This window comes from Nuphar pumila, unplaced genomic scaffold, assembly GCF_984573655.1.
Source record: "Nuphar pumila unplaced genomic scaffold, dmNupPumi1.hap1.1 HAP1_SCAFFOLD_1510, whole genome shotgun sequence".
Classification (NCBI taxonomy): Eukaryota; Viridiplantae; Streptophyta; class Magnoliopsida; order Nymphaeales; family Nymphaeaceae; genus Nuphar; species Nuphar pumila.
In genome coordinates, this window is record NW_028323695.1 from 3,136 (window position 1) to 28,761 (window position 25,626).

Genomic DNA, 25,626 nt, shown 5'->3' on the forward strand with positions numbered 1-25,626 from the left:
ATGACAGGAAAGTGCAGCAATTTGGACCCAGTACAGATCCAAAACAAAGTGGACGAGCTGAACCGAAGCAACTACAAGATGCTCAAGAGTCGAGGCGACGACGAGGTTGTCAAGAGGCTGAAGAAGGAGCTGGACGAGTTCAACGAGAAGATGCCCCTTTTGCAGGAGGTCTGGACCCTTCACCGCTGTTATTTCCTTGTCAGCAAGGATGTTGTCATCTCACAGTCATTCCCTTGTCAAGCAGCGATGAAAAAGAGAAAGGCAAGATCTCACAATGTGTTTGAAACGACACAGAGGATGTTGTCACCTGAAACTTATTCCATGTTCGTGCAGCCGGTTGTGGTGCTCCATTTGCCCCGTCCGAGTTGCAAATCACAGCACAGCAGTTTGGCAGGAGTGATGCTGCTCGACCTTGCATAGATAAGTTGTGTAGCCGGCAGTAGCCTGGCTACCCAGGCCATTCCCTGGAATCATCATATTTGTTGTATAGCATAAACAGCCAGCAGCATTTTCTACCACGAGACAACTTAAGCTGCATGGTGCACGCAGATGGCCAACCCTGCATTGGAGGGTCGCCACTGGAAGCAGATCTTTGCGATCGTGGAACAGCCGTTTGAGGATGGGCAGTCTTTCTGTGTCGAGGACCTCATCTCCTATGGGGTCTTGGCCAAGCTTGAAGACGTCCAGACAGTGGCTGCCACCGCCTCCAAGGATTACTCCATGCTCAAGACTCTGGAGAAAATGGAGAAGGTGTGATCTCTCCCTCTTCCTTTTTTTGTGGAAAATGCGAGTTCGCTTGTTGTTGGCAACTGCGTTCACGTCTTGGTAGGGTATCAGAGCTATTTGATAAGCTTGGGCACCACACAGCACAGCAGAGTGTGTTATGTTTCAACATTGCGCATGGCTGGCTCAGAGATAGCATCGGTCTCTCAAGTATAATGGCACTAGGAGCATGGGAAACCTGGTAAATGTGGTGTGCTCTGCTGCGCCTCAATGAGTCCCCAACTGGGATTGCCGGTGTGCAAAACGCTGCCATTCGCAGTAGCCAATGGACAGCTCGTTCGTTCAACCAAATTTCTTTTTTTCAAGATAATATGTGGACAGGGGGCTATAAAGACTGCCTTAGGAGACGAGATCTACTTTCCTGTCTGTGTGATGCAAAGGAGAATATGAGTGGTCTCTTGAGTCATTTTGTGCTGCCGCATTTGCAGGAATGGGATGGTCTCGACATCCACTGCACTGCGTACAAGGACACGGGCACCTTCATCATCAGCGCCACTGACGAGATCCAGACCATCTTGGACGATCAGATTGTCAAGGTGCAGGCAATGAACGCGTCGCCATTTGTCAAGCCGTTCAAGGACCGGTCCTCCCTTCACGAGAAAACCCTTCAGACCCTGCAGGTGCGATGCTGAAGTGCACCAAGAATGCTATAGAGTATCTGAGTTCCATCACGCTGTGCTCTTGTATGATGTGTACCCTAAGTTTAGGGTACTCTCAAAGAGCATGCACTGCTACTGCCCGTTGTTTGCAAGAGTGTGCTTCAACATCTGAAGAGATAGGAAAACCATGATGTGGCTACCAGATGTGGCTACATCAGGCAGCCGTGACTGGTTCGCCCTTGCCTAAGGGGCTCTTTGGATGGCAAAAGGCTCTGTAACATGTTTCATCATCCCAGGATAGTCCTGACTTTCCAGGTGTCAAAGTTCCTTTATTGAAAGTTTGCTGTATAACCTTTGCTCCTGCTTCTTTTATTTGTTTTTCCTTATGGTGTGTTCAAGTATGGTGCGAATGCAGGATATGCTGGACAACTGGTTGCAATGCCAAGCACGTGGCTGTACCTGGAGCCTATCTTCTCCTCCGAAGACATTGTCAAGCAGATGCGGAGGAAGGCGAGAAGTTCCACAACGTCGACGCCACATGGCGATCCATCATGAGCTCCACGCACATCGCACCGCAGGCGATCCCAATTGCTCGGGACCAAAGCAGGCTGGATCGCCTCATGGAGTGCAACACGCTGTTGGAGGAGATCCAGAAGGGCCTGGCAGCCTATCTGGAGAAGAAGCGGCTCTTCTTTCCCGCTTCTTCTTCCTATCCAACGACGAGATGCTGGAGATCCTGTCCGAGACTAAGGACCCAACACGCGTGCAGCCGCACCTGAAGAAGTGCTTTGAGGGCATCAACGAGCTCACTTTCACTGAGGATCTCATCATCACTCATATGAACTCAATCGAGAAGGAAGCAGTGCGTTGCCATCCACGGTGTCATCCACGCTGAGCCACAGAGCGATTGGCAGACTGTCTCAGGCTTTAACTAAAAATGAAAAAACGCCTGCCAAAGAAGGCGTGTTTCAGGCAGTACAGCTGGAACCGTGTGCCGACTCCCACCAAGCACCTGGCGATCACACCTGCGGATTCATTTGAGAGAGATGTGCAGTTATGCACGAACCTTGCACGGTTCCCATCCAGAGCGTCCGATTGAGTTCCGACTCTTTGTGCTTCCCAAATCAATGCATGTTTGGCCTTCTGGACCCTGATACTCGTATTCTACAATCTGCAAAACGCTGCTCCCATCATAAAAAGACGATGACATGGATGGTGCCGATGATGCGGCATGCTCCCAACAGTACCGCATCAACATCTGCATTGGCAACTCCAGCTGAACCCCGCGTTTGAAATGAGAATCAAAATCTGCGCCAAAACGGCACCTCTGTCTCCTGTCTGCTGACTGTTCTGTTGCAAGGTCACGGAGCGCAATGAGGGAGACTTTGGCAGCGCCTGCTCGGTGCTTCGCCAGCATAGGTTCCGACCCTATTTTCTTTCCCAAGAATTCATGCATCGTCGGGCATCTGGACCCGACAATGCATGATAGGATCTGGCGAGACACTGCTACCGCTTGCAGGTGCCACTGAAGACGCGATCGACACAAACAAGCAAGAGGGTCAGTGGAGAAGTGGCTGCTGGAGGTGGAGTCGGCAATGTTTGAGTCCGTGCACCACATGTCAGCGCTTGGAATCGAGGACTACTCCAAGCGGGAGCGCCATGAATGGGTGCTGATGTGGCCCGGCATGGTTGTGCTAGTTGTCACTGCTATCTTCCTGGACCATCGGTGTCACCAACGCCCTCAAGAGCGACAAAGCAGCTGCTTACGAAGCCACGTGCACGTACGGCATACTCCCGCCTCAGGCTTTTTCGGCAAATAATACGTGAAGAATGCCATCAACTATGCCAGATATTCAGTGATTTTGTAGGTCTGCATAGTACCTCGAGCGGTGCAGAAAAAGCATGCCCCCGCCCCTGAAATTCCACGACCCATTGCTAGTCATCTGCCCCAACTGAACTCACACTGAGATGTAAAGAGCTCGAGCATTTCGCTGTGCGTTGCAGGAGTGACTTGCTGAAGATTGTTGACCTTGTGAGGGGGGAGCTCACAAAGCTGCAGCGGGCCACTCTGGGGGCGCTCGTAGTCATGGATGTGCACGCGCGAGACGTGTGCACAACTCTTGCCGAGAAGGGCATCAAAGACGACACAGACTTTGAGTGGCAGGCTCAGCTTCGGAGCTCCTGGGAGGACGATCCCTCTGGGGAGAAAGAGAAGACGGTCATGATGACGATGATGTCGGCGCACATCGAGTATGGGTGCGGTTTGTGCTAATGCTGTTAGCTGAATTTGAGTCATGATGACGATGATCTCGGCGCACATCGAGTATGGGTGCGGTTTTTGAGCTATCTGGACGTTCCATGGTGGCACCTCTGAATAGAGGGAGGCCTTGTTCTTGGAGTTGCCAATGTCCATGTGGATGCGGTAGTGTTGTAAAAAGATACATCATCATCATTGTGATGGTGGAGGCATGTAGAAGAGGGGGCTAAGCCTTGTCCGCACAAATCACTGCTCTCCACCATTGTCTGCCGTACCTGTGCTAATTCGCGCTATATGCCTGTGCATTCCCTATCTCATTTGCTCCCTCTGTCTGTGCATGTGGATGCGGTAATGCAGTGAACAAACACATCATCATCCCGTCTTCTTCCGCCTCTGCCGCGCTACCTCCGATATCTCCCTTACCTTGCTGCAATTGCGTCAGAGAGCGTGTTGGCTGGCAGAAACTGAACAACATTTGTGATGAGCATTGCAGCCAGCAGCGCTAGAGCCAGGACGTGCAATCTTTCTATATAAGTCAGGGAATATAGCTAAGGACATAGCTGTAATCCCTGTAGACCTCATAGGGATTTTTGAGCCCAACGCCTGTTGCCTTTCTGCGCCATGAGCAGGCAGCTTTAAGGTCTGTCATGCTTTATTGCAATGAAGTGTGATGCCTCCTCACAGGTATGAGTACCTCGGCAACTCGTCCCGCCTCGTCATCACGCCGCTCACAGATAGGTGCTACCGCACGCTCATGGGCGCCATCCACCTCAACCTTGGAGGCGCCCCAGAAGGGCCTGCAGGCACAGGCAAAACCGAAACCACGAAAGATCTGGCAAAGGCGCTGGCCCGACAGTGTGTGGTCTTCAACTGCTCCGACTCCCTGGACTACATTGCCATGGGCAAATTCTTCAAAGGCCTCGCATCGTCTGGCTCCTGGTGAGCCCTCAGAATTTGCTCATTTCATCCAATCACATCAGCTGATCTGGATCCCAACAGACGTGATTCTGCAAGCTGCACATGGTAGCATACTACTTGATTCCCAAGCAGTTCTTGGAGTTGCCAACGTCCACGTGGATGCGGTAGTGTTGGGGAAATATATGATGCATCATGGTCACTTCATCATCGGAAAGACGGGAGCTTCGACCGTCTTGTTGAGAAATTTTTCGCTTTAGCCTGCATTGCGCTGGTTACCACCAACTAGGGGCTTGAGTTTACCGCAACAGTAGCTGATGTTATTGCTTGGCACCTCTTCTTGATGGCACAATCCTGCCTGGCATACGAGGAAGTGAAGCCTGTTCGCTGAATCCACTTGGTGGCATGGCCGACGACACTCAAAGAAACAAAGATGACCTTTGCCCTGAACTTCTCCTGACATTCTATCTCTTATGGGCAATTTGTGATACAGTGATCTGCCATTGCGTGCACAGACCTTGATGTCCATGTTTTTGTGCAGGGCTTGCTTTGATGAGTTCAATCGCATCGACTTGGAAGTGCTATCAGTGGTGGCTCAGCAGGTGCTTGATATCCAGCGTGCAGTGACAGCCAGGTTAAAGCGCTTCACGTTCGAGGGCACCGAGATGCAACTCAAGTGGTCCGCATGGGCATCAATCACCATGAATCCAGGTCTGTCTGAACCCCATAATCCTGGCCCCTAGGTTGCACGTGTACAATCCGTATCCTGTGTTTAGGCGCAAGACCAGCTTTGGCTGTCTCGCCAGTTGTCAACTCCGACCCTCTCGGGTGGTGCATTTTGTTTTGCTTCCTTAATCCTTATATTTTGTCAGCAAATAACTGTCAGGCTGCACGACGGTGGTCTGGATCTGCCAGTTACACTAGGTCACGCGAATGCGAACTTGGCGCGCACTTGCTGAGGAGGTTTCAACTCCTGCAGCAATTGTTGCTGCCAGGTCGCACGAAAGGGCCTTGAATGCAACTTGGGCCATGGACAGACCATGCCACAGACTTTGGTGACGAGCAGTTCTTTGCCAGATTGCTTCGACCTCCATTTCTGTCCCCAAAACCCATGTATTTATAGGCGGCTGACCCCAAAAAACATGCTGCCTGGTGAAGCATTGGTCATGAGGGGTTGTTTGTGTGCAGGGTATGCTGGCCGATCGGAGCTGCCCGACAATCTTAAGGCCCTCTTCCGCACGGTTGCGATGATGGTGCCTGATTATGCGATGATCTCTGAAATCATGCTGTACAGTTTCGGGTACCTCCAGGCGCGTGAATCCGGCAAAAAAATCGTGCAGTGCTACAAGCTCTGCTCTGAACAGCTCTCATCACAGGATCACTACGATTACGGTGTGTTGCTCTAGTCCGTGAGCCAGCCTGAGGATGCCTTCCAACGAGCATGTTGGTTTCGTTTGTTGCATTTTATCTCGATCTGTCTGGCAATCGAATGGTGCTGCAGAGACAGAGTGCATGGTGTGTGATGTTGCGTTCTGTGATGGGCTGTGTCGGTGAAGGATAAATGAGTTTGAGTATGCGGTGATTTGCCAGAATGGGATGGGCCCCCTTATTTATGCCCCCAAAGTCATGCTTTTTCAGGCATTGTTGTCCGCAAATTACAGGGTGTGGCGCAACGCTGTGTGCATGTGCAGGTATGCGCGCCGTGATAGCCGTTCTTCGAGCTGCTGGGAACCTGAAACGGAGGTTCCCAAACGAGGACGAGTTTGTGCTCATGCTTCGCTCCATCATCGATGTCAACCTCTGCAAGTTTCTCTCAGACGATGTTCCTCTCTTCAAGGGAATTGTTGGTGACCTGTTCCTTGGTATGCACCCTCCCGTTATTAATGTCTGAAGATCGTCTCTTGAGGCTGAATATTGGCAGCTTATGCAACCCTCCAGCACGTCATTGGCATTTAGGCATGACGTGCTATTGCTCATTCCTGGCTAAATTTGACTCACGACAGCACAATTTAAGTGATACATCATCATCAACTGACGGGGGCGGACCCTTGGCTTAGGTGTGGTTCTGCCGAAAGCGGACTACAGTCAAATGGAGATTGCGATGAGAGATGCGTGCGCCGAGATGAACTTCCAGCCCACCGACTACTTCTTCCTCAAAACGATCCAGCTTTACGAGATGATCGTCGTCCGCCATGGTCTCATGATTGTCGGCCTGCCGTTCTCCGCAAAAACGTCCACCTACCGAGTCCTAGCATGCGCGCTCACCAAGATGCATGAACGAGGACAGGAAGGGCAAGAGAAAGCTGAGTACTACTGCATCAACCCAAAATCCATCACCATGGGCCAGCTGTACGGTCAGTTTGACCCCGTTTCTCATGAATGGAGCGACGGTGTGTTGGCAGTTACCTTCCGGAACGCTGCGTCCAACCCATCGCCCGACCGCAAGTGGCTGCTGCTGGATGGCCCTGTTGATGCGATCTGGATTGAGAACATGAACACCGTGCTGGACGACAACAAGAAGCTCTGCCTCAACTCTGGAGAAATCATCCAGATGAGCCCGTCCATGAATATGATCTTCGAGGTCTGTTTTCCCGCTCAGTTTCTGCATATCACCATGAAAGTGCCTCTATAAACACGCTGAACGTGGCATTCCACTTTGCTCAACATGACATCAGCAAGGGGCATGAGCACAGACCAGTGCCCAAAGAATGAAATGCGTTCGCTTGACTTGATTTCTGATGGTGTGAAAGTGACCTTGTTGAAGTCCGCACTTGGCGCCACGGTGGGGGCAGATGCTCGCATGGACGAGTGTGACTGTCTGCGTGCTCTTGTATATATACAACTGCATATATGCAGATAGCAAATTCCATGCATTTGAACGGTCTGCTTGGGGTTGCAGCATCCTGGTGATGGCATGCGGACAGTTTCCTGCCTTGCCCATTCATTGCTCGTGAGAGTCTGTCTCAAGCAAGACGTGTTGAGCTTGATGTATCCTTTAAGAACATTACCGCACAGTGTTGCAAATAGCACTGTGTCTCTTCAGGTGATGGATCTGGCGGTTGCTTCGCCTGCGACAGTCTCTCGATGTGGAATGGTGTACCTCGACGCAGACCAGATGGGTTGGCGCCATTTGACGCTATCGTGGGTCAACCTGCTGCCCCCACACTTCGCGCCCAACGTACGCTCACACCTGCTCGGCCTCTTTGACTGGCTCGTGCCAGTAGCGCTGCGATTTAACCGGCGAGAAATCAAAGAGGCCTCTCCAACAATGAACGCAAACCTCGTCGTGACGCTTCAGCGCCTCTTCACGTCGTGCACGGACCACCTTCAGCTGAAGCCCAAGTACACGGCTCTGGGGGAGGACAAAGTGATGTTGCACGTTGAGAGTGTGTTTTTGTTCTCGATGGTGTGGTCCATCGGCTGCACCGCGGCGACCAATGCCGGCCGAGCACACTTCGACTCGTTCATTCGCGCGGCCGTCGCATGCAGACTCGCAGGTGCGTTGCTTGCAGCGGCAACCACACAACAGAATGATGTGGGTATCCCCTGTGCGTCAGTGCTGCGGCAGAATGGGGCTGGAGCCTTCGCTTTCGCCCCAGATAATCATGCACGTTCATGGATACAGACCCACAAAGCAAATTGCCTGGCAAAGCACTGACTGAGTGGGAGCGTCCCCTGCAGAATACCGGGGCCCATCCGGAGAGCAATACACCTTGCCGGAGGATGTACCAAAAGAGCATGTGCGCCTCAAGAGCGAGATGATTCCCGCAGACAAGGGGAGCACCGTGTATGCTTGGTTCTTCGACATCGCGACGGATAAATGGAAGCGGTGGGACTCGCTCCTGTCCGATGCACCCCCTCCCCCTGACGCTGAGGTTCGACGCCCGCTGCTCTTTGTCGCATTGACTTTGCCAGCACCCAGATGCGATGTTTTAGGGAGAAATAAGCACTCATCTGACTCATCACCACTTCTTCTCCAAGTTCACCTTGTGATTCCGTGATAACTTCCTGTACGGATCACATTTCTCTCCCAACAACTCATGCATTTCCAGGCATTTGGGTCCGCTAAGTTCATGTTGAGCAAAATGTCACTTTATCGCGGGGCATTGACTCACTTTTGGTCGTACTGTGGCCCTTACAGGCTCGAAGCATCCCAGCACGTCTTGATTGCAACATGTTGATTATTCATGGACGCCGCCAACTCATCCTGGAGCACAACACTTTGCAGGAAAACCTGAACCAACACAAGTTGTCAAGCATTCATGTTGGGGTGAGCACATGAGATCTCGTCATCGACAACAGAAGTGTGCGTTCACGTCTTGCAAGAAGCCATGACTGAGAGCTCCACTCGTGGGATGGGCTCAGGACCGTTTCAGTGTGCACTCACTGCTCATGAACATGATGAGTGAGTACTCATGAACCAAGCCATTTCCCATCCGATCATGCAAGCCGGTCCGTTTGCAGGTGAGAAAGATTCTGATCCAAACAGTGGACACAGTGAGATACACACACCTGCTGGACCTGTGTGTGAAGCACGACTTCCCATGCCTGTTTGTGGGCCCCACCGGCACGGGGAAGTCAGTCTATGTGATCAAATATGTCAATTCCTTGGACCAGGAGAAGAACGTTCCAGCAGTTGTCGTTGGTGCGTCCGCCCCGCTGCTTCGTCACCACCGTGCACAGCCCAGATGGAAAGCAAGAGAAAGAAAGTCCACCACTGTGTGGCAGACGCGTCTATTAACTCCTGATGGTTCCGGCAACTTTTGCGTTTTAACGCGGATCCAGGGTTGGCGGGCACAGAAAGCCGCAGGAAGCTGAGCTAGAGGCTGCTTTGGGTGCCGCAATTCACAGTGTTTTGCAATCCGTCGTTCACTGATGGGAAAGGTGGGGTTGGTCTCTTTGGCCACCCGCGAGTTGTCAATAAGGATGGAGATCGCCCCCCTCCGGCATCAGCGACTAAGACTAGCGGAAGTATGGCATTCAAGACATGGCATGTTTTCATTGTTGCCAAGTAAATGACTAACCTGGCCATGTTTGTAGGTTTCTCAGCGCGAACATCTGCAAACATGACCCAGTACATGATCGATGCAAAGCTGGACCGGCGGCGAAAGGGCGTCTTTGGGCCTCCCACAGGCAAAAAGGTTGTCATCTTTGTGGATGATCTTAACATGCCTCAGCTCGAGACATATGGGGCTCAGCCCCCCATTGAGATCCTTCGTCAGTACATGGACCATGGTGGATGGTACGATTTCCCTCAATAACAATAATAAGTTCCTCCAGTAGATGAATAGGTGAATCAATCAACCAATCAAATCAGCTTACATTGCACACAGATAGTAGCTAGAAATAGTCGGCGCAGCTGAAAGCAACTAAGCGATCAATGATCATGATGCCATTATCTATGTGATGTAATGATGTATCTTTTCACTAGCGGGACCCCGCATCCACATGGACATTGGCAGCTCCAAGAACAATCAATCAAGCAATTGGGAATCATGCCCTGCACATAGACGTAGCTGTTGAAGAGTGCCAGTGAGCCCTCAATGCGTTTTGCATCTGTGTGAGTGAGTGTGTGCAGGTATGACCGCGAGAACACCTTCCGCCAGATGGTGGACTGCCAGTTTGTGGCAGCCATGGGCCCTCCTGGTGGCGGTCGCAACTTCATCACCCCCCGCTACGCCCGCCACTTCTGCCAAATTGCTATCTGCGACTTTGATGATGCTAGCATGCAACGGATCTTCACATCCATCCTGGACTGGTCTCTCACCATGGTATGGCAACTCTCCGAACCATGTCAGGCTTTGCTCCCCATCTTCCGCCTCGTCGTGACCTTTCACCGGAGCCGTCATAGACAGGCTGGGTTCTGCTGGATGTTCTGTCTCTGAAAGTCTCATTCTTAGTTGCATGGACACCCCAGCGATTACTGGGCTAACAGGGCTGCAGGGAAATGTCTGCGATTCTGCTTGGTTCGTCGATGGTCCATGTGAATTCGGTGGGAGTACTTTACACATGGTAACACAGGAGTATCTCAACGGTGGTCCACGAATGATTTGTATCTTTTTACACACTACCTCATGGACATTAGTAACTCCAAGAACTACTTGAAAATCAGTGCTACCGATACCATCACCTGAGGCAGCGAATGGTCCACAACGTCCGAATTTGTGGACAAGAGCACCACCAAGTGGCCCCAGCATCCTGTTGCGCTGCCATACCTGATGCCTTGTCTGGTGCATTAACCACGCTACCTGCCGCGCAGAACAAGTTTCCAGATGCTGTAAAGGAGATGAAGGACAATGTTGTGCTCGCCACGATGGACGTCTACAAGACCTCCATGAGTCAGCTGCTCCCGACGCCAACCAAGTCACACTACCTCTTCAACCTTCGAGACATCGCTCGTGTGATGGGTGGCTTGCTTATGCTGTCTCCGAGCACGCTGGGGGCAGGGGCATTAGCGAGAGAGAAGTACATGCGCTTGTGGGTGCATGAAATGCTCCGCGTGTTTTATGACAGGTACCAGCTCACACCCCCACATACAGTGAAAATGAGCAGTTACCCTCAAGTCATGATTTATAAGTTTTCACCCTGCTATGTGTACATTCTGTCATGGACGAGGCACAGTGATGGTGATGCTGGTTGGGGTGGGGATGGTACCTCTTGATGATGCCTCTTCTCAAAACACCACCGCATCCTCGTGAGCATTGGTAACTCCAAGCACTACTTGGGAATCAGCATTCCCAAGTGCGGATGATATGTATCTTAATTCCACGTTATTGCATCCACAATGTGGACCACATGGACTTTAGTCTACAGCAACTTGGGAAGCGATGCTACCCTAGTTATTGCTCAAGGCAAGTGAGGTTCAGAGACAGTACCAAATGCACATAGGCATGTCTGAATCTCGATCTCCTGTGCTACAACAATGGAGACATGCCATTACCTGTGAAGATGATGTATCTTTTGCCAACACTACCGTATCCACATGGACATTGGCAATGTATGTGGATAAACTAATATGTGTCTTCTTCCGAGCCTTAGCTTCGTCATTGTAGAGGACCACCCCTCTCCGGAATCTGGAGTCCAGATGAAAGCATGGCGGATGCATGCAGTGCGCAATCAGGCAATAAAAATGCATGCCATGGGGTGATGGTGGTAGCCTACGTGAGATGCATGATGCAAAGTGACACAACTCAACTGTCCGGCTCGACCGATGTTGAGCACCTCAACACTGTAAGGCGCTTATGCTATGAATACACAGTGCTTTGCCAGACCCACTGATTTTTTGGGCCCAGATGCCCCAATATACACGATTGTTTGGTCAATATCGTGGTGGAAACCCATTCTGGCCAAGCACTGTGTACTTATTGCGTGTGTGCCATCCTTGCGTGCATCAGTCTGTGCTTTTCCAATTCTGGGAGCCTCTTGGGAGCAGGTTGGTAGATGAGGAGGATCGGAGGTGGCTCCTGGGATACATGAAGAGCGTGTTGAGGGAGCGCTTGAACGCCGACTTTGACAAGATCTTCAAGCACTTGAACGGAGGAAGTGTTGACATCGTCTTGGAGGACCTTCGAAAGATATTTTTTGCCGACTACATGGACACTGCAGCAGAGACAGCATCCGCACGCAAGTACGATGAAGTTCAGGTACTGTGCTCTAGACAACAACTGATCACTTTCGTCAGCATCGCGTTTCGTAATATCTTTGTATCAGCCCTGACAATTACATAGAGAAAATAATGAATAAAGGTACCTCAAGGTACTCCTGACACCTGCGCTGCGTAATGTTTCTGCTCAATTGTTGTCTGGACTACCGTACATTCTCAACCCAATTTCGCGTTGACATCAGCTTATTGGATGAGAATATGTCATCAGGCCGCATCGGAACGGCCCAGAAGCTCAGCCTCTCATAGTCTGTTGATTGCCATGCTCATCATATTTGTAGATTCGATACTCCCGAACAAAAGGTCTGCTGATCGAGAAAACTTTGGAATGTGGTGTTATCTCGACAAGCAACCGCCCGACTCCATCCGTGCACTGTTCTCCGTAGTTGACTTGAACTTGCCCTGTTAATGCCTGTTTTTTAGTTATGGAGGTGAAGAGTTTTACGTACACTTCTCCCCTATACAGCAAGCATTTCGCAGCATGCTTGATTCAAATCTCACACTGCGCAAAGCTGGAAGTCAACGACCCTGATCACCAGCATCACATGGCATGCAGGACATCGACGCTTTACGGGGCAAGATGGAGGAGCTGCTTGTGGATCACAATGCACAATCCAAGCGCCCAATGAACCTTGCCATCTTCCTATATGCCGTCGAGCACACGTCACGCATCTGCAGGGTTCTCAAACAGCCTGGCAGCCATATGCTCAATGTCGGAGTTGGGGGTTCTGGTCGGGCCAGTCTCAGCCGCTTGGCTGCGTTCATCAGCGAGATGCCCACGTTCCAGATAGAAATCAGCAAGAGCTACACCATGGTGGAATGGCGAGAGGACCTCAAGACCTTCACCCGCAAGTGAGTCCCCTGCTTCTCAAAGAATGATGAAAGTGCTGCTGATGTCTGTTCGTGTTCGAAGAGTACGTGCAAAATTCTGGTGAGCAGCACATCGAGAACACCAATCGAAAATGATCAAACCGAGGAGCTTTGCAATGTCAAATGTCGTAAAACAATTGGGTTCACTGCGCCGTTCTATCGCGAGATGTCATTCTGAATACTCTCCATCATGTGTGAGTCTCCACATGTTGTTGTGTTGCCGTTGTCCAGACCGGTCAGTAAGGAGGTGTCTGTTATTCACTTTGATCTTGACTACTTGATGCCATCCCAAGTTGCTCATGGAGTTGCCAATGTTCATGTGGCTGCTGTAGTGAGTAAAGAGATACATCCTTACATCACATAGCGAGATGCGATGGTGACAGCCCAAAGCCGTACTGCTTCAAATCCACGCATTCAGAAAGTGGTACATGTAAAGAGTTACATCCTCATCACCTGCATTACTGGAAAATGCAGGGCAGGAGGGGAGGGGCAGCCATGTGTGTTTCTCTTTTCCGACACTCAGATCAAGTTGGAGTCCTTTGTGGAGGACATCAACAACTTGCTCAACTCCGGAGAGGTGCCCAACATGTTTCCGTACGACGAGCGCGCAGCTGTGCTTGAGCAGTGCCGAACCCTCGCCAAGAAGGAGGGCCTAGCTCTGGATACCCCAGCAGAGCTGTGGAACTTCTTCATCGACAAGACCAAGGCCAACCTGCACATTGTCCTTTGCTTCTCTCCAATCGGAAACGCATTCAGGCAAGCTACCTTGACTGTTGTCAGCGCTCTGCGTCTGTTGCACAGTCATTGCCACTGCTTCTCAAGTGGCTCCTGGAGTTGCCAATGTCTATGTGGATGCGGTAGTGTCGTAAAAATATACACCATCATCATCCCCCCAGACACTGCCAGTCCCAGAGCAACTTGAGGGTCCACTGCCTGCTGCAAAATGTTGATTCGACTGATGTCAAAACTTACAAGACTCATCGATGATGGACTGATCATGTATTGACTTAACTCAAGGCGTATCATGTAACCAGGGCCAGTGCGTTTACAGGGAGCGGCTGAGGCAGTTCCCATCGCTCGTCAACTGCTGCACGATCGACTGGTTCACCACCTGGCCGCGGGACGCGCTCGAGGCCGTAGCAATGAAGTTTTTGCGGGAGCTGGACGTGGATGCCAAGCAGCGCATTGACATTATGGAGATGTGTAAAATGTTCCATGTGGATGTGCGTGACCTGTCCGAGACGTTCCGGAAGACTCAGGGCCGTGTCAACTATGTCACTCCCACCTCCTACCTCGAGCTCATCACCATGTTCATCACCCTGCTCAACCGGCAGCGAGGCATTGTTTCAATGCAGCAGAAGCGTTACAAGGTGCGAAGAACGGCCAGATTGCCATCAATGCAGGCAAACCATCAAGAATAAGATGAAAGACCGCTACCCGCAAGGATTGGCGTTCACTGCGGCATGGCTGGTGATGCTGTACTGTTTACAGCGCCCACACATTCACATGATCATCACCCATTTATACTGCATGTCCCGCAGCGTGCCTGCTTCAGGTGGTGTTGTTGGTATACCTATCACAGCATGTAAGCCACCCATATGCTCAGATTCACAGGTCCTATTATGGACCTGTGAATCCATATTCACATTTGGGTTTGCCGTATACAAGATGCTGCAACTTTTCAATCATCAGGCGTGAGATCAGTCAATATTCTGCAGGTTGGGCTGGAGAAGCTCGAATTTACCGGGCAGCAAGTTCAGATCATGCAAACAGAGCTTGAGGCTTTGCAGCCCAACTTGATACAGACAGTCAAAGCCACAGAGGAGATGATGGTCAACGTTCTGAAGGAGAAGACAGAGATAGTGGAGCCAAAGAAAGCCATTGTGGATGTGGAGGTCGAAAAGGCTCAGGAGTCTGCTGCGGCTGCAAATGCCATCAAAGTAGAATGCGAGGAAGCTCTGTCCGTGGCTATGCCCATCATGGAGGGGGTAAACATCCTTGCAACTAGTCATACTTGGAGTTGCCCATGTCCCTGTGCATGCGGTAGTGTTGTAGAACAGCATCGTCACAACACACTCATCAAGAATGGCTGCTGTATCATACAAGAAATTTGTGTCAACCAGGCCATGACTCCATTCATCCCTCCTGTCCCTCCGTTCGTTCACTTATTTTTCCTGATGAGTGTGGGGTTACCGTTGTTCTTTTCACCCTGAACTGCAGACTTTGCCTGTCTGGATATTAGTTGATTCTTTCACTCAAGGTTTCCTTTGTCGGATGCTCAATGAATGTTTTGTTTCTTGCTTGTCGCTCGCTTGATGTGAAGGCTAGTGGCCAGTGCTTCAACAGAATGGGCTTCAACCCCATTTTCAACCCTACAATTCATTCATTTTTGGGCATCTGGGCCCGAGAATGACAGAGTCTGGCAAAACACTGCTAGTGGCAGTATAAATATTTTGAAAGCGGTTTGCAGGCCATTGCAGCACTAGACACGATCAAGGCGGCCGACATCAAGCTGATTCAGAGTTTCAAAAATCCACCAGGGGCCATCAAACTCGTGATGGAAGCGGTCTGTGTGTTGTTGGATGTGAAACCGGCCAAAGTCAACGACCCGTCTGGCTCTGGGAAGAAAATCGAAGACTTCTGGGAGCCATCTAAGAAGATCTTATCAGACTCGAACTTTGTCAAATCCCTCAAGGTGAGGAATGCCCTCCTACTCTGCGCTTTGACCCCCAGTTTGTCCCGAAAGTTCATGTAATTCCGGGTAAGCAGATCCGCAAATTCATGCGCTCTGACGAAACACTGGCTGAGCTGCGCTGGAGAGGAGTGATGTGCCTATGGGGTTCCACGCCTGCCCGCCAGCACATAGCCACAATTCTCACACTCCCGCTCTCATTACACAGTTATCCGTGCACCTGTGACATGGCCAGGGCCGGTAGTTAGCGTTCATGCTTAGCGGGTCTGAGATTGCCACACACAAGGCGTTGTGTAACGATACATAACCATCAACAAGGCTTGGATTGAGTGCGGCAACAGCGCACCCGTGAAAAGATACACCTTCATAATCAAGGCTTGGATTGAGTGCGGCAACAGTAGTTTCCCAAGTAGTTCTTGGAGTTGTCAATGTCCATGTGGATGCGGTAGTGTTGTAAAAAGGCACATCATCATCAACAGCGTACCCGTAATACAGACCCATCAAGCCCTGCTGCATGATCTGCCAACCACCACGTGATGCACCATCAAACGTACGCAGGATTACGACAAGGACAACATCAACCCAAAGATCATCGAGACGATCCGGAAAGTGTACACGGCCAACCCTGACTTCACGCCGGCCAATGCCTCAAAAGCCTCGTCTGCGGCAGAAGGTCTCTGTAAGTGGGTGTGTGCCATGGACCAGTACGAGAAGGTGGCCAAGGTGGTCGGTCCCAAGAAGGCGTCCCTTGCTATCGCAGAGGGCGAGTACAACGAAGTGAAGGCTGCCCTTGACATTAAGCAGGCGGAGCTCAAAGCTGTACGCATCCCCTGCTCTGGTCCTCCTGCCTTTGCAACACTGATGCATTGTTTTTGCAGCACTACCGCATCCACATCGTCGTGTGCAGCGACGTCAAGAGATTGGCTGCCATGGCATGTTCGTGTTGGCATATGAACCACTCGACGGCTGACCCTGAAATTTGGGCTTCGTCTTCATATGCCAGAACATCAGCGCTGCTGACATCCCAGGCCTGGGTTATCGATATTCTGGCATATGGCGGCAAAGCCCATTGTCAGTTTTAGTCGTCAAGTAGTTCATATGCCAACAGTTTGTGCTCCTGGTAGCGATGTGTGCCACTTGCTGAGTGGTTACAACGACGTGCCTGTGTGATGGGGTGTCTGTTCACAACACTACTGCATGATGATGATGCATCTTCTTACACCACTACCGCGTCCACATGGTCATTGGCAACCCCAAGAACTTCTGGGAATCAGTGCTACCAGTACCATCACCTGAGGCAAGCATACCTGGGTCGGCCGCACTCATCATAGCCTGACCTGACATGTCTTCTTTTACCGCATCCACATGGATGTCAGAAACGCCAAGCGCAACTTTGAGTCAGTGCTATCACATCCTGCATACCAGGAGCAGTCTCCTTATGTCGGAAAGTTCACCTGTCAACGCTTCAAGACCGTGTGATTTGCGGGTCTAGATGCCCAAAATTGCATGAATTGTAGGGACAAAATCGGGGTTAGCTACCTAACCCAATCTGACGAAGCACTGCAACCTGTGCCATGATAAAGCATAGGTTTACAAGTGCGTATGCGCCACAACGCAGTGTGTCTCCCAACGACTGCAAAGAGACAGTGCAATTGTGTGAAGAGAAGGATGCGACATAGTACAAGGTAAAGTGTGTTGGGCGAGTGAAACACAGCTTGATCGGTGGCATTTCACAGTCTCTCGCTATCTCTGCAGGTGATGGACAATCTTGCAAGCATGGAACAGACATTGGAAGAGTCCCTGGCCAAGAAGCTGCACCTCGAGCAAGAGGTGGAGATCTGCTCCCAGAAGCTCGAGCGAGCTTCAACGCTGATCGGCGGCCTCGGCGGCGAAAAGGTCCGCTGGACGGAGTCTGCGAATCTGCTGGCAGTTGTCTACACCAACCTCACCGGTGACATGCTCATTTCTGCGGGTGTCATCAGCTATCTGGGCGCGTTCACTATGGCGTTCCGTGACGAGGTCGTCGCCAAGTGGGTCGACGCTTGCAAGGAGCTCAAAATTCCATCCTCGTCGAAGTTCAGCTTGAGCGAAGCCCTTGGAGAGCCCGTAAAGATCCGCGAGTGGACTATCCACGGCTTGCCGAACGACACGTTCTCGATCGACAACGCGATCATGGTGCGCTCCATCGATCGCAGAACAAGTCGCCCATGCTGTTCATCTGTTCTCTCCTCAGTTTGCCATATTGCAATTTTCCATTTCGATTGTCAGTCGTGTTTCGAGTGCCCTGCCCTTAATAACAATGCCAGCCGAGAGATACTGGTCTCTTCAACCATGACGAGATCTGGGCTTCTTTGATCCAAATGCATGTTTTTACTCGTCAGTCTGATAGCAAAGGAGCCACTTTACTAGGAAAGGGGATGGGTTGGGACCGAAGACAGACTTGCAGCAATATACAAGGTGCATAAGGAGAGGCGAGCTGCTGAGAGTCTAACAAACGTGGCATGGATGCCACAGTGCGGAAAGTCGTCACTACTCAAGCGTGACGTCATGCCACGAGATGCTGACTTTATGCTGTTAACATGCTGCTGGAGAACCAAGAAACGTGTCACATATGACATCACATTTCCTGTCATCAGGCTGATGAGGGGAAACAAACACAAGTGTGCTGATGATCAGGTGATGGAAACGGTAGCACTGATTCCCGAGTAGTTCTTGAAGTTGCCAATGTGCATGTGGAGGCGGCAGTGTTGTAAAATGATGCATCGTCATCAGCACAATTATGCAGCTAGGCGTGGCACTAGACACCATCCAGTTCAGTGCTCCTAGTGTCAGGCGTTCCGATGGTGCAGGTGGATAATGGGAGGCGGTGGCCACTCATGATCGACCCTCAGAGCCAGGCCAATAAGTGGATCAAGGCCATGGAGAAGGAGAAGGACCTGAGAGTCATCAAGCTCACAGATGGTGACTATCTCCGGACACTCGAGAATGCCATCCAGTTCGGCATCCCTGTTCTGCTCGAGAACGTGGGTGAAGAGCTAGACCCGTCTCTGGAGCCCGTGCTTTTGAAACAGGTGTGCTGATGAAAGTTGCACTGATTTTTCTTATGGAACTCTTGGAGTTGCCAGTGACCATGTGGATACGGTAGTGTTGTAAAAAGATACATCATACGGTAGCGTTGTAAAACGATACATCATCAGGTGTGTCATGGTGCAAAGTCATTCGAATTTGTTGAGTAGGACAATGGTTTGGGTCTGCATTGCATTTCTACAGCAGTTTAGCGGGCAAGTTTCGACGCCGATGTCAAAGCAAGCCTGTCAATGCTGCCTTTCAGGGCTTCTAAGTAAGCCGTGCATGGCACTGCAGGTGTTCAAGCAAGGAGGCATCAATTACATTCGCCTTGGAGATGCAATGGTCGAATTCTCGGATCAGTTCCGCTTCTACATCACGACCTGCCAGCGAAATCCGCACTACCTCCCAGAAACTGCCGTCAAGGTCACACTTCTGAACTTCATGATTACGCAAGATGGGCTGAGTGACCAGCTGCTGGGTGTTGTGGTTGCGGAGGAGCGCCCAGACCTTGAGGAGCAGAGGCAAATGCTGGTGGTGTCTTCAGCAGAGAACAAGCGCCGTCTGAAGGAAATTGAGGACAAAATCCTCAAGGTGCCCTCCCTGCACCTATGTTTCTGTGAGCGGTTGATGTTTTTGCCGTTCTTCTTGTTGCTGTGATACTTGCAAGGAGTACCTGGCATGCATGCCCCCTGTGTTTCGCCAGGCAGAGTTATTTGTTGGGTCCAGACGCCTACAAATACATGGATCTTTGGGACAGAGATGGGGTGGACCCATTGTCTGGCAAAACGCTGCATGCCACTGAGAGTCTTGAGCTGCGGAGTGGAGGTCGTGGCAGATGAAGAGCTCTGAGAAGGACCTGATCAACTGCCAGCGAATCGTGTCGTTTCTATGAACAGACTTTCGTGCCTCACTGAGGAAATGTGTGATTCCTGGTTGTGAACTCGCAGAAAAAGATCCCACTCACTCCCTGACTTGTCCCCTAAGAAACGAGGCACACGAAAAAAAACGAGTGCCTCGTTTTTTTTACGAGGCACTCGTATCAACCCCCTCAGGTGTTGAACCATGCCAAAGACATGTACACCCATGAAATTGCCAAAGACGTGCACACCCCAGTGTACAAGAAGGATGTGCATGCAGACAAATGCCTTGCAGTGCACGAACCCCAACTCACACGGCAATTACAGGTATTGAGTGAGAGTGAAGGCAACATCCTGGAAGATGCAACCGCCATCCAGATCCTCTCAGAGGCCAAGATCGTCTCGAACGACATCGAGGAGAAGCAGGTCGTTGCGGACGAGACTCAAAAGGAGATCGACGAAGCCCGGACACACTACGCGCCCTGCGGCGCCTACAACAGCGTCCTCTTCTTCTGCATTCGCGACCTCGCGGGCGTCGACCCCATGTATCAGTACTCCCTAGCGTGGTTCATTCGCCTCTTTGTTCGCTCCATCCAGGCCTCAGAGAAGAATGACGACCTGCCAACCCGCCTCAAAATCATCAACAATCACTTCACTTACTCGCTCTATCAGAACATCTGCCGCTCACTCTTTGAGAGGCACAAACTGCTGTTCGCGTTTCTTCTGGATGTCAGGATCATGCTATCCAGTCACCTTCTGTCGGGCAATCAGTACACTTTCCTATTGACGGGCGGTGTGGGTATTGCTGAGAAGGCGGTCGCGAACCCTGCAGCCAATTGGATCTCGGCGCGAGCGTGGGGGGAGGTGTGCCGTGCCGCAACGATGTCGAGTTCCTTCAAGCGACTGCCGAACGACATCGTCAAGCAGCCTGAGGAGTGGAAGATGGTGTTTGATGCGTCGGAGCCTCAAAAGGTGCAGCTGCCAATGAAGTACGACGAGAAGCTCGACCCCTTTGAGAAGCTGCTGCTCTTCCGCATGCTGCGACCTGATAAAGTCGTGCCCGCGGTGCGTCCTTGATGCCGCTCCCATTCGTTTGGAAATGCAGACCGTGTGCTTTACCTGATCATTCGGACATGTCCCAGGGTTCTGCTTGTTGAAAACCAGCTATCATGACATAGATGGTTTCGTTGTGTTTGCCAATCCTTGTGTGCTTGGGCTCTGCGTGAGGCCATACGTGTGGACGACTCAGGATCTCTCGAGTCTAGAATCCCTCAGTCGATGATAACGATTATCTTGCCAAGTGCGTCGCTACCTCAAAGGGTTAATGTTTGCCAACACTCTTTGCCGCAAACCCACTTACCTGAGCCACTGGATCTTGACAGTCAGCGTGACACTGCAGATCTCGGACTTTGTGAGCGCGACCATGGGCCAAAAGTTCATTGAGCCGCCGCTATTCGACTTGGAAGGCTCCTTCAAGGAGTCCTCGGCTATGGCGCCCCTGCTCTTTGTGCTGTCCGCTGGCTCCGACCCCACAGCGGCCCTGCTAAAATACGCGGATGACAATGGCTACGGGAGCAAGATCGCTGTTATCAGTATGGGGCAGGGCCAAGGCCCCAAAGCTGCCAAGCTCATTGAGGAAGCTCGCAAACAAGGCACCTGGGCTCTCCTCCAGGCACGGCGTTCTTCGTTTGGCTCATCGATGGCCTGTTGTTTGGGGCTGAACTTGTCATAAAGAACAAAACAAAATAAGCCAAGGCCCATCACACGGGGTTCACTATAGGTTACATTGCATGATGTAGTGTCGTGCTTGTATCGAGATCGGCTGGTGAGTATTTGCACAGACAGACCATCTGTGGCAGTTATCCTTCACCTGTGAATGCATGCTAACCTCGTTCACAAGGCACGACCGCTTGCAGAATTGCCATCTGGCTGCCTCCTGGATGCCGTCCTTGGAGAAGATCTGTGAGTCCATCAAACCCGAGAACACGGACCCCGACTTCCGGCTGTGGATGACGTCAATGCCGTCGCCAGCCTTCCCCGCAACGATCCTGCAAAACGGCGTCAAAATGACGAACGAGCCGCCGGCTGGCCTCAGGGCGAACCTCAAGCGCTCCTACGCGCTGGACCCAATCAGCAACGACGATTTCTTTGAGTCATGCCCCAAATCGGAGCCGTTCAAGCGCATGCTCCTCGGCCTTTGCTTCATCCACGCGTTTGTTCAGGAGCGAAGGAAGTTCGGCCCCATCGGGTATGTTGCTCACTTCTCTCATGCGCAGTTTGATGTGATGTCCATATGGGTGCGGCAGTGTTGTTGCATGTGTGCCTCGTGCAACAGAGGCCGGCATGTCCACCTGCCTTTGTTGTGTACGGACGGCATATCTTCATCATGGATTTTCAGATATAGCAACATGCAAGAATCCATGTGTACTGGAAATTTCCTCCCACATCACGTCATATGTTGCATGACGCTGCTTCTGGGATCCGATCTTGATGGTACCTCATGAGAGACGGAAAGTGTGGGGCGACTGCGCTGTTGCATATCGCGTTGTTGCTGTCAATGGGAATGGTTCCCTCGTCGCTCGCTCGCCGTGGGCACCAAAAAAGCATTCATGATCCAGACAATACTGGTGTCCGGAGCCACATTGTTCCCAACAGGCTAGGTCCCATTGATGGTGATGATGATGTATCTTTTCACAACCCTACCGCATCCACATGGACGTTGGCAACTCCAAGAACTACTTGGGAATCTGATGAAGCAGGTAAGACACCCTCGGCCAACACGCGTATCTGACTCTGTGCAGATGGAACATCCCATACGGCTTTGACGATGGCGACCTTCGGATATCAGTGCGACAGCTCCACATGTACATTACCGACAACGTCGAGATTCCGTTTGCGGCGCTCAAGTACGCGATCGGAGAGTGCAACTACGGAGGCCGAGTCACCGATGACAAGGACAGGCGGCTGCTCAACACCGTCTTGGACCGAATCTACCGCCCCGAAATCATCACCGACCGCCCCTTCAACCTTTCCGCGAGTGGCCTGTACCATGTCCCAAATGAAGTCGGTCCCAGGTGCCTGTTCTTCTCCTGCAGTTTAGCTGTACAGCCATCCTCCGAGATGAATTTCCTCAGATGGCGCCCAGCACTTTGCCAGACTGTGTGATTTGCGGGTCCATATGCCTGAAAATGCATGTAAAAGGGTGGGAAAGAGTGTGTTTACACTGAGCTACCATGACCGGCTTCGCCCTTGCTCAAGCGGCTCTTTGGACGGCAATCAACTGCATTTCAAGGAAGCCAAGGGGGGTGGAAACCCAATCTAGCGAATCGCTGATGGAGCCATAGCAACTGTGCAGATATCTATGCAGCTGTTGATTCATGTGTGGCAGGGTTTGCGCACAACGTGGATCATCATATTAAGCCAGCAGCCGGACTTTGCACGCCTGTTGTAGCAACATAGCTCGCAGCGACTCTACAACGACTGTACAAGATGTGCAAAGTGTGTGTTTAGGCACACCATCATCGTCGTTGTGCAACAGATACATCACAAGCATATCTGTCAACTGTGCATGAAGCAGGCGCGGTGCCAGTGCCCTGCCAGAATGGATTCGGCTCCCAGTTCTGCCCCAGGTAATCATGCATTTTCAGGTATACAGATCCACAAAGCAACCTGCCGAGCGAAGCACTGGGGGGTGCCGCTTCGGCATGCAAGTCTACATGAACGCACGTACATCATGATATTGAAGCATCGTTCACACCCCGACCGATTGGAGTTGCCAATGTCCATGTAGATGCTGCGGTGTTGTAAAAAGATACATCATCATTGATTGAACCCAAACTGACGGCCTGCGTTCCAGGGATATGTACCTCGAGCAAATCAGCGCGCTGCCGATTCTGCCATCCCCCGAGGCATTCGGGCTACACGACAATGCGGACATCACCAAGGACCTCCAGGAGACCGAGGCCATGGTAGCGACCCTCCTCCTCACAGGTGGGGGGTCAGGCGGGGCAGATGCTGGCAGCAAAGAGGAGGAGCTGGTTGGTGCAATGGTCAAAGACATCCTCGCGCGAATGCCTCCCGCGTTCGACGTTGAGAAAGCACAGTACAAGTACCCTGTCCGCTACGAAGAGTCCATGAACCAAGTGCTCTGCCAGGAGATGCTGCGTTACAACCGGCTCACGGAGATCATTCGGACTTCGCTCGTGAACCTCGACAAAGCTATCCGGGGCCTGCAGGTGATGTCGAGTGAGCTGGATCAGGTGTTCAAGGCAATGGCCGTTGGCCAGGTACCCCCCCTTTGGAAGGGCAAGTCCTTCCCCTCCCTCAAGCCCCTCGCGTCCTATGTGACTGACCTCCTGGACCGCCTCAACATGCTCAGTACTTGGTGCGCACCCGTCAAGTCTGCTGCAGGCATTCCTTTGTCTCTGGAACAAGAAAGAAAGTGAGATACGCCAGCCCAAAGAAGGCGGCGTTGAGAACGGGCGAGACAGCCAAAACTGACCGAGCGCCTAAATGCATTTAGGCTGTGGGGGATGCAGCATCCCCCACAGGAGGACGCAACTGTGTATGGAACACATCCACCACATTGCGCTACCGTAGTCTAGAGAGCACTTGGCCACATGCCCAGCGTTGTGCTTCGTCACGTTCTCTATCTAAACTCTTTAATCCGGAAATTAGATAGCGTATATCACGATTTCTGGTACCTGAAGGCACCCTCGGGGTCGCATTGCGTGGTATCACTTGGTCCAGTGATGACCAGACTACGGTATAAGTATCCTGCAGAGAATTGGACGTCTTGCCTCCCGTCAGCGCTTCTCGAGCGATGGTGTACCTACCTGTCTGTGTCACACAATGGGGCAGTGTTACAAGCGACAGGGCTGGCAAAACACAATGTAATACAATGGGGCAGTACTTCTGATTATGCTACTTTTGATGCTGTGTTCTGCTTTGTATTATGAGGCTTTGTAATATGATGAGGAATGCAGGTACGAGAACGGTGCACCCCCAACCTTCTGGCTTCCAGGCTTCTTCTTCACACCATCATTCACAACAGCTGCGCTCCAAAACTATGCGCGCTTCCACAAGCTGCCGATTGATAGCGTCGGCTTTGACTTTGTGATGATGGGTGTGGACGAGAAGGAATATGCGTCTCCCCCAGCCGATGGCGTCTACGTGTACGGAATGTTCCTCGAGGGCTGCGCGTGGGACAAAGGCACCAAGCAACTCATGGAGTCACGGCCGAAGGTCCTCTTTGAGGTGTGCTTAGCACTCCCGTTAGGCAGTGTGATTGGCGGGTCAGCGTGGCTCCAGACTGTGTCATTTGTGGGCCAAGATGCCTGAACACGCATGTATCCTGGGGATAGTAAATGGTAAATAGTAAATGATAGTAAATGACCAGGGAGTCCAGTCTGGCGAATGACTGGGTGCGCTCACGCATGGACAGGGTTCCCCGCCCTCGAGGCAATCCGACACAGATTTGTCAAGGACGGAGAGCAGTTTTTCGGGCTTGACGTAGGTGTGCATGGCAGTTTCATCAGTGCTACCTTGTGGCCATTGCCCAACCCCAACACATGCTGCATCTGACACTAACAATGTGTGCACTCTGCTTGGAAGCCGTGAAGAGTTCACTCCACTAGAGTGGCTTCCATGTGTTAATCAACTTGCATACTATGCAGCAGTGAACCAACCTGCCGATTTGAGTGCAGGTGGCGCCAGTAATCTGGCTGAAGCCAACCCCGGTGGACAACTTTTCGGAGTATGAACACTACAGCTGCCCAGTGTACAGAACGGCTGAGCGTAAGGGGGTGCTGGCCACCACTGGCCATTCCACCAACTTCCTCATGTTTATCAAGATGCCTACAGACGTACCTCAGTGGCATTGGGTGCTCAGAGGAGTGTGCATGCTGCAATCGTTGTCTGATTAG

General features: G+C 51.5%; 1 protein-coding gene across 1 annotated transcript; it reads left to right on the forward strand.

Moving 5' to 3' along the window:
• LOC149809232 (uncharacterized) lies at positions 1-25,626 on the forward strand. The gene is given in 39 exon segments (XM_089994933.1): positions 1-168; positions 550-750; positions 1,212-1,403; positions 1,798-1,825; positions 1,828-1,881; positions 1,884-2,078; positions 2,081-2,261; positions 2,914-3,097; positions 3,099-3,143; positions 3,361-3,638; positions 4,324-4,578; positions 5,096-5,265; positions 5,743-5,946; positions 6,246-6,416; positions 6,612-7,135; positions 7,598-8,051; positions 8,236-8,429; positions 8,696-8,824; positions 9,019-9,199; positions 9,595-9,796; positions 10,133-10,325; positions 10,814-11,067; positions 11,987-12,197; positions 12,771-13,066; positions 13,559-13,840; positions 14,136-14,454; positions 14,803-15,072; positions 15,555-15,779; positions 16,335-16,595; positions 17,532-17,951; positions 18,626-18,847; positions 19,140-19,436; positions 20,030-20,767; positions 21,102-21,374; positions 21,619-21,950; positions 22,504-22,776; positions 23,559-24,086; positions 24,688-24,958; positions 25,408-25,626. Coding segments are annotated over 39 exon segments (9,894 nt in total).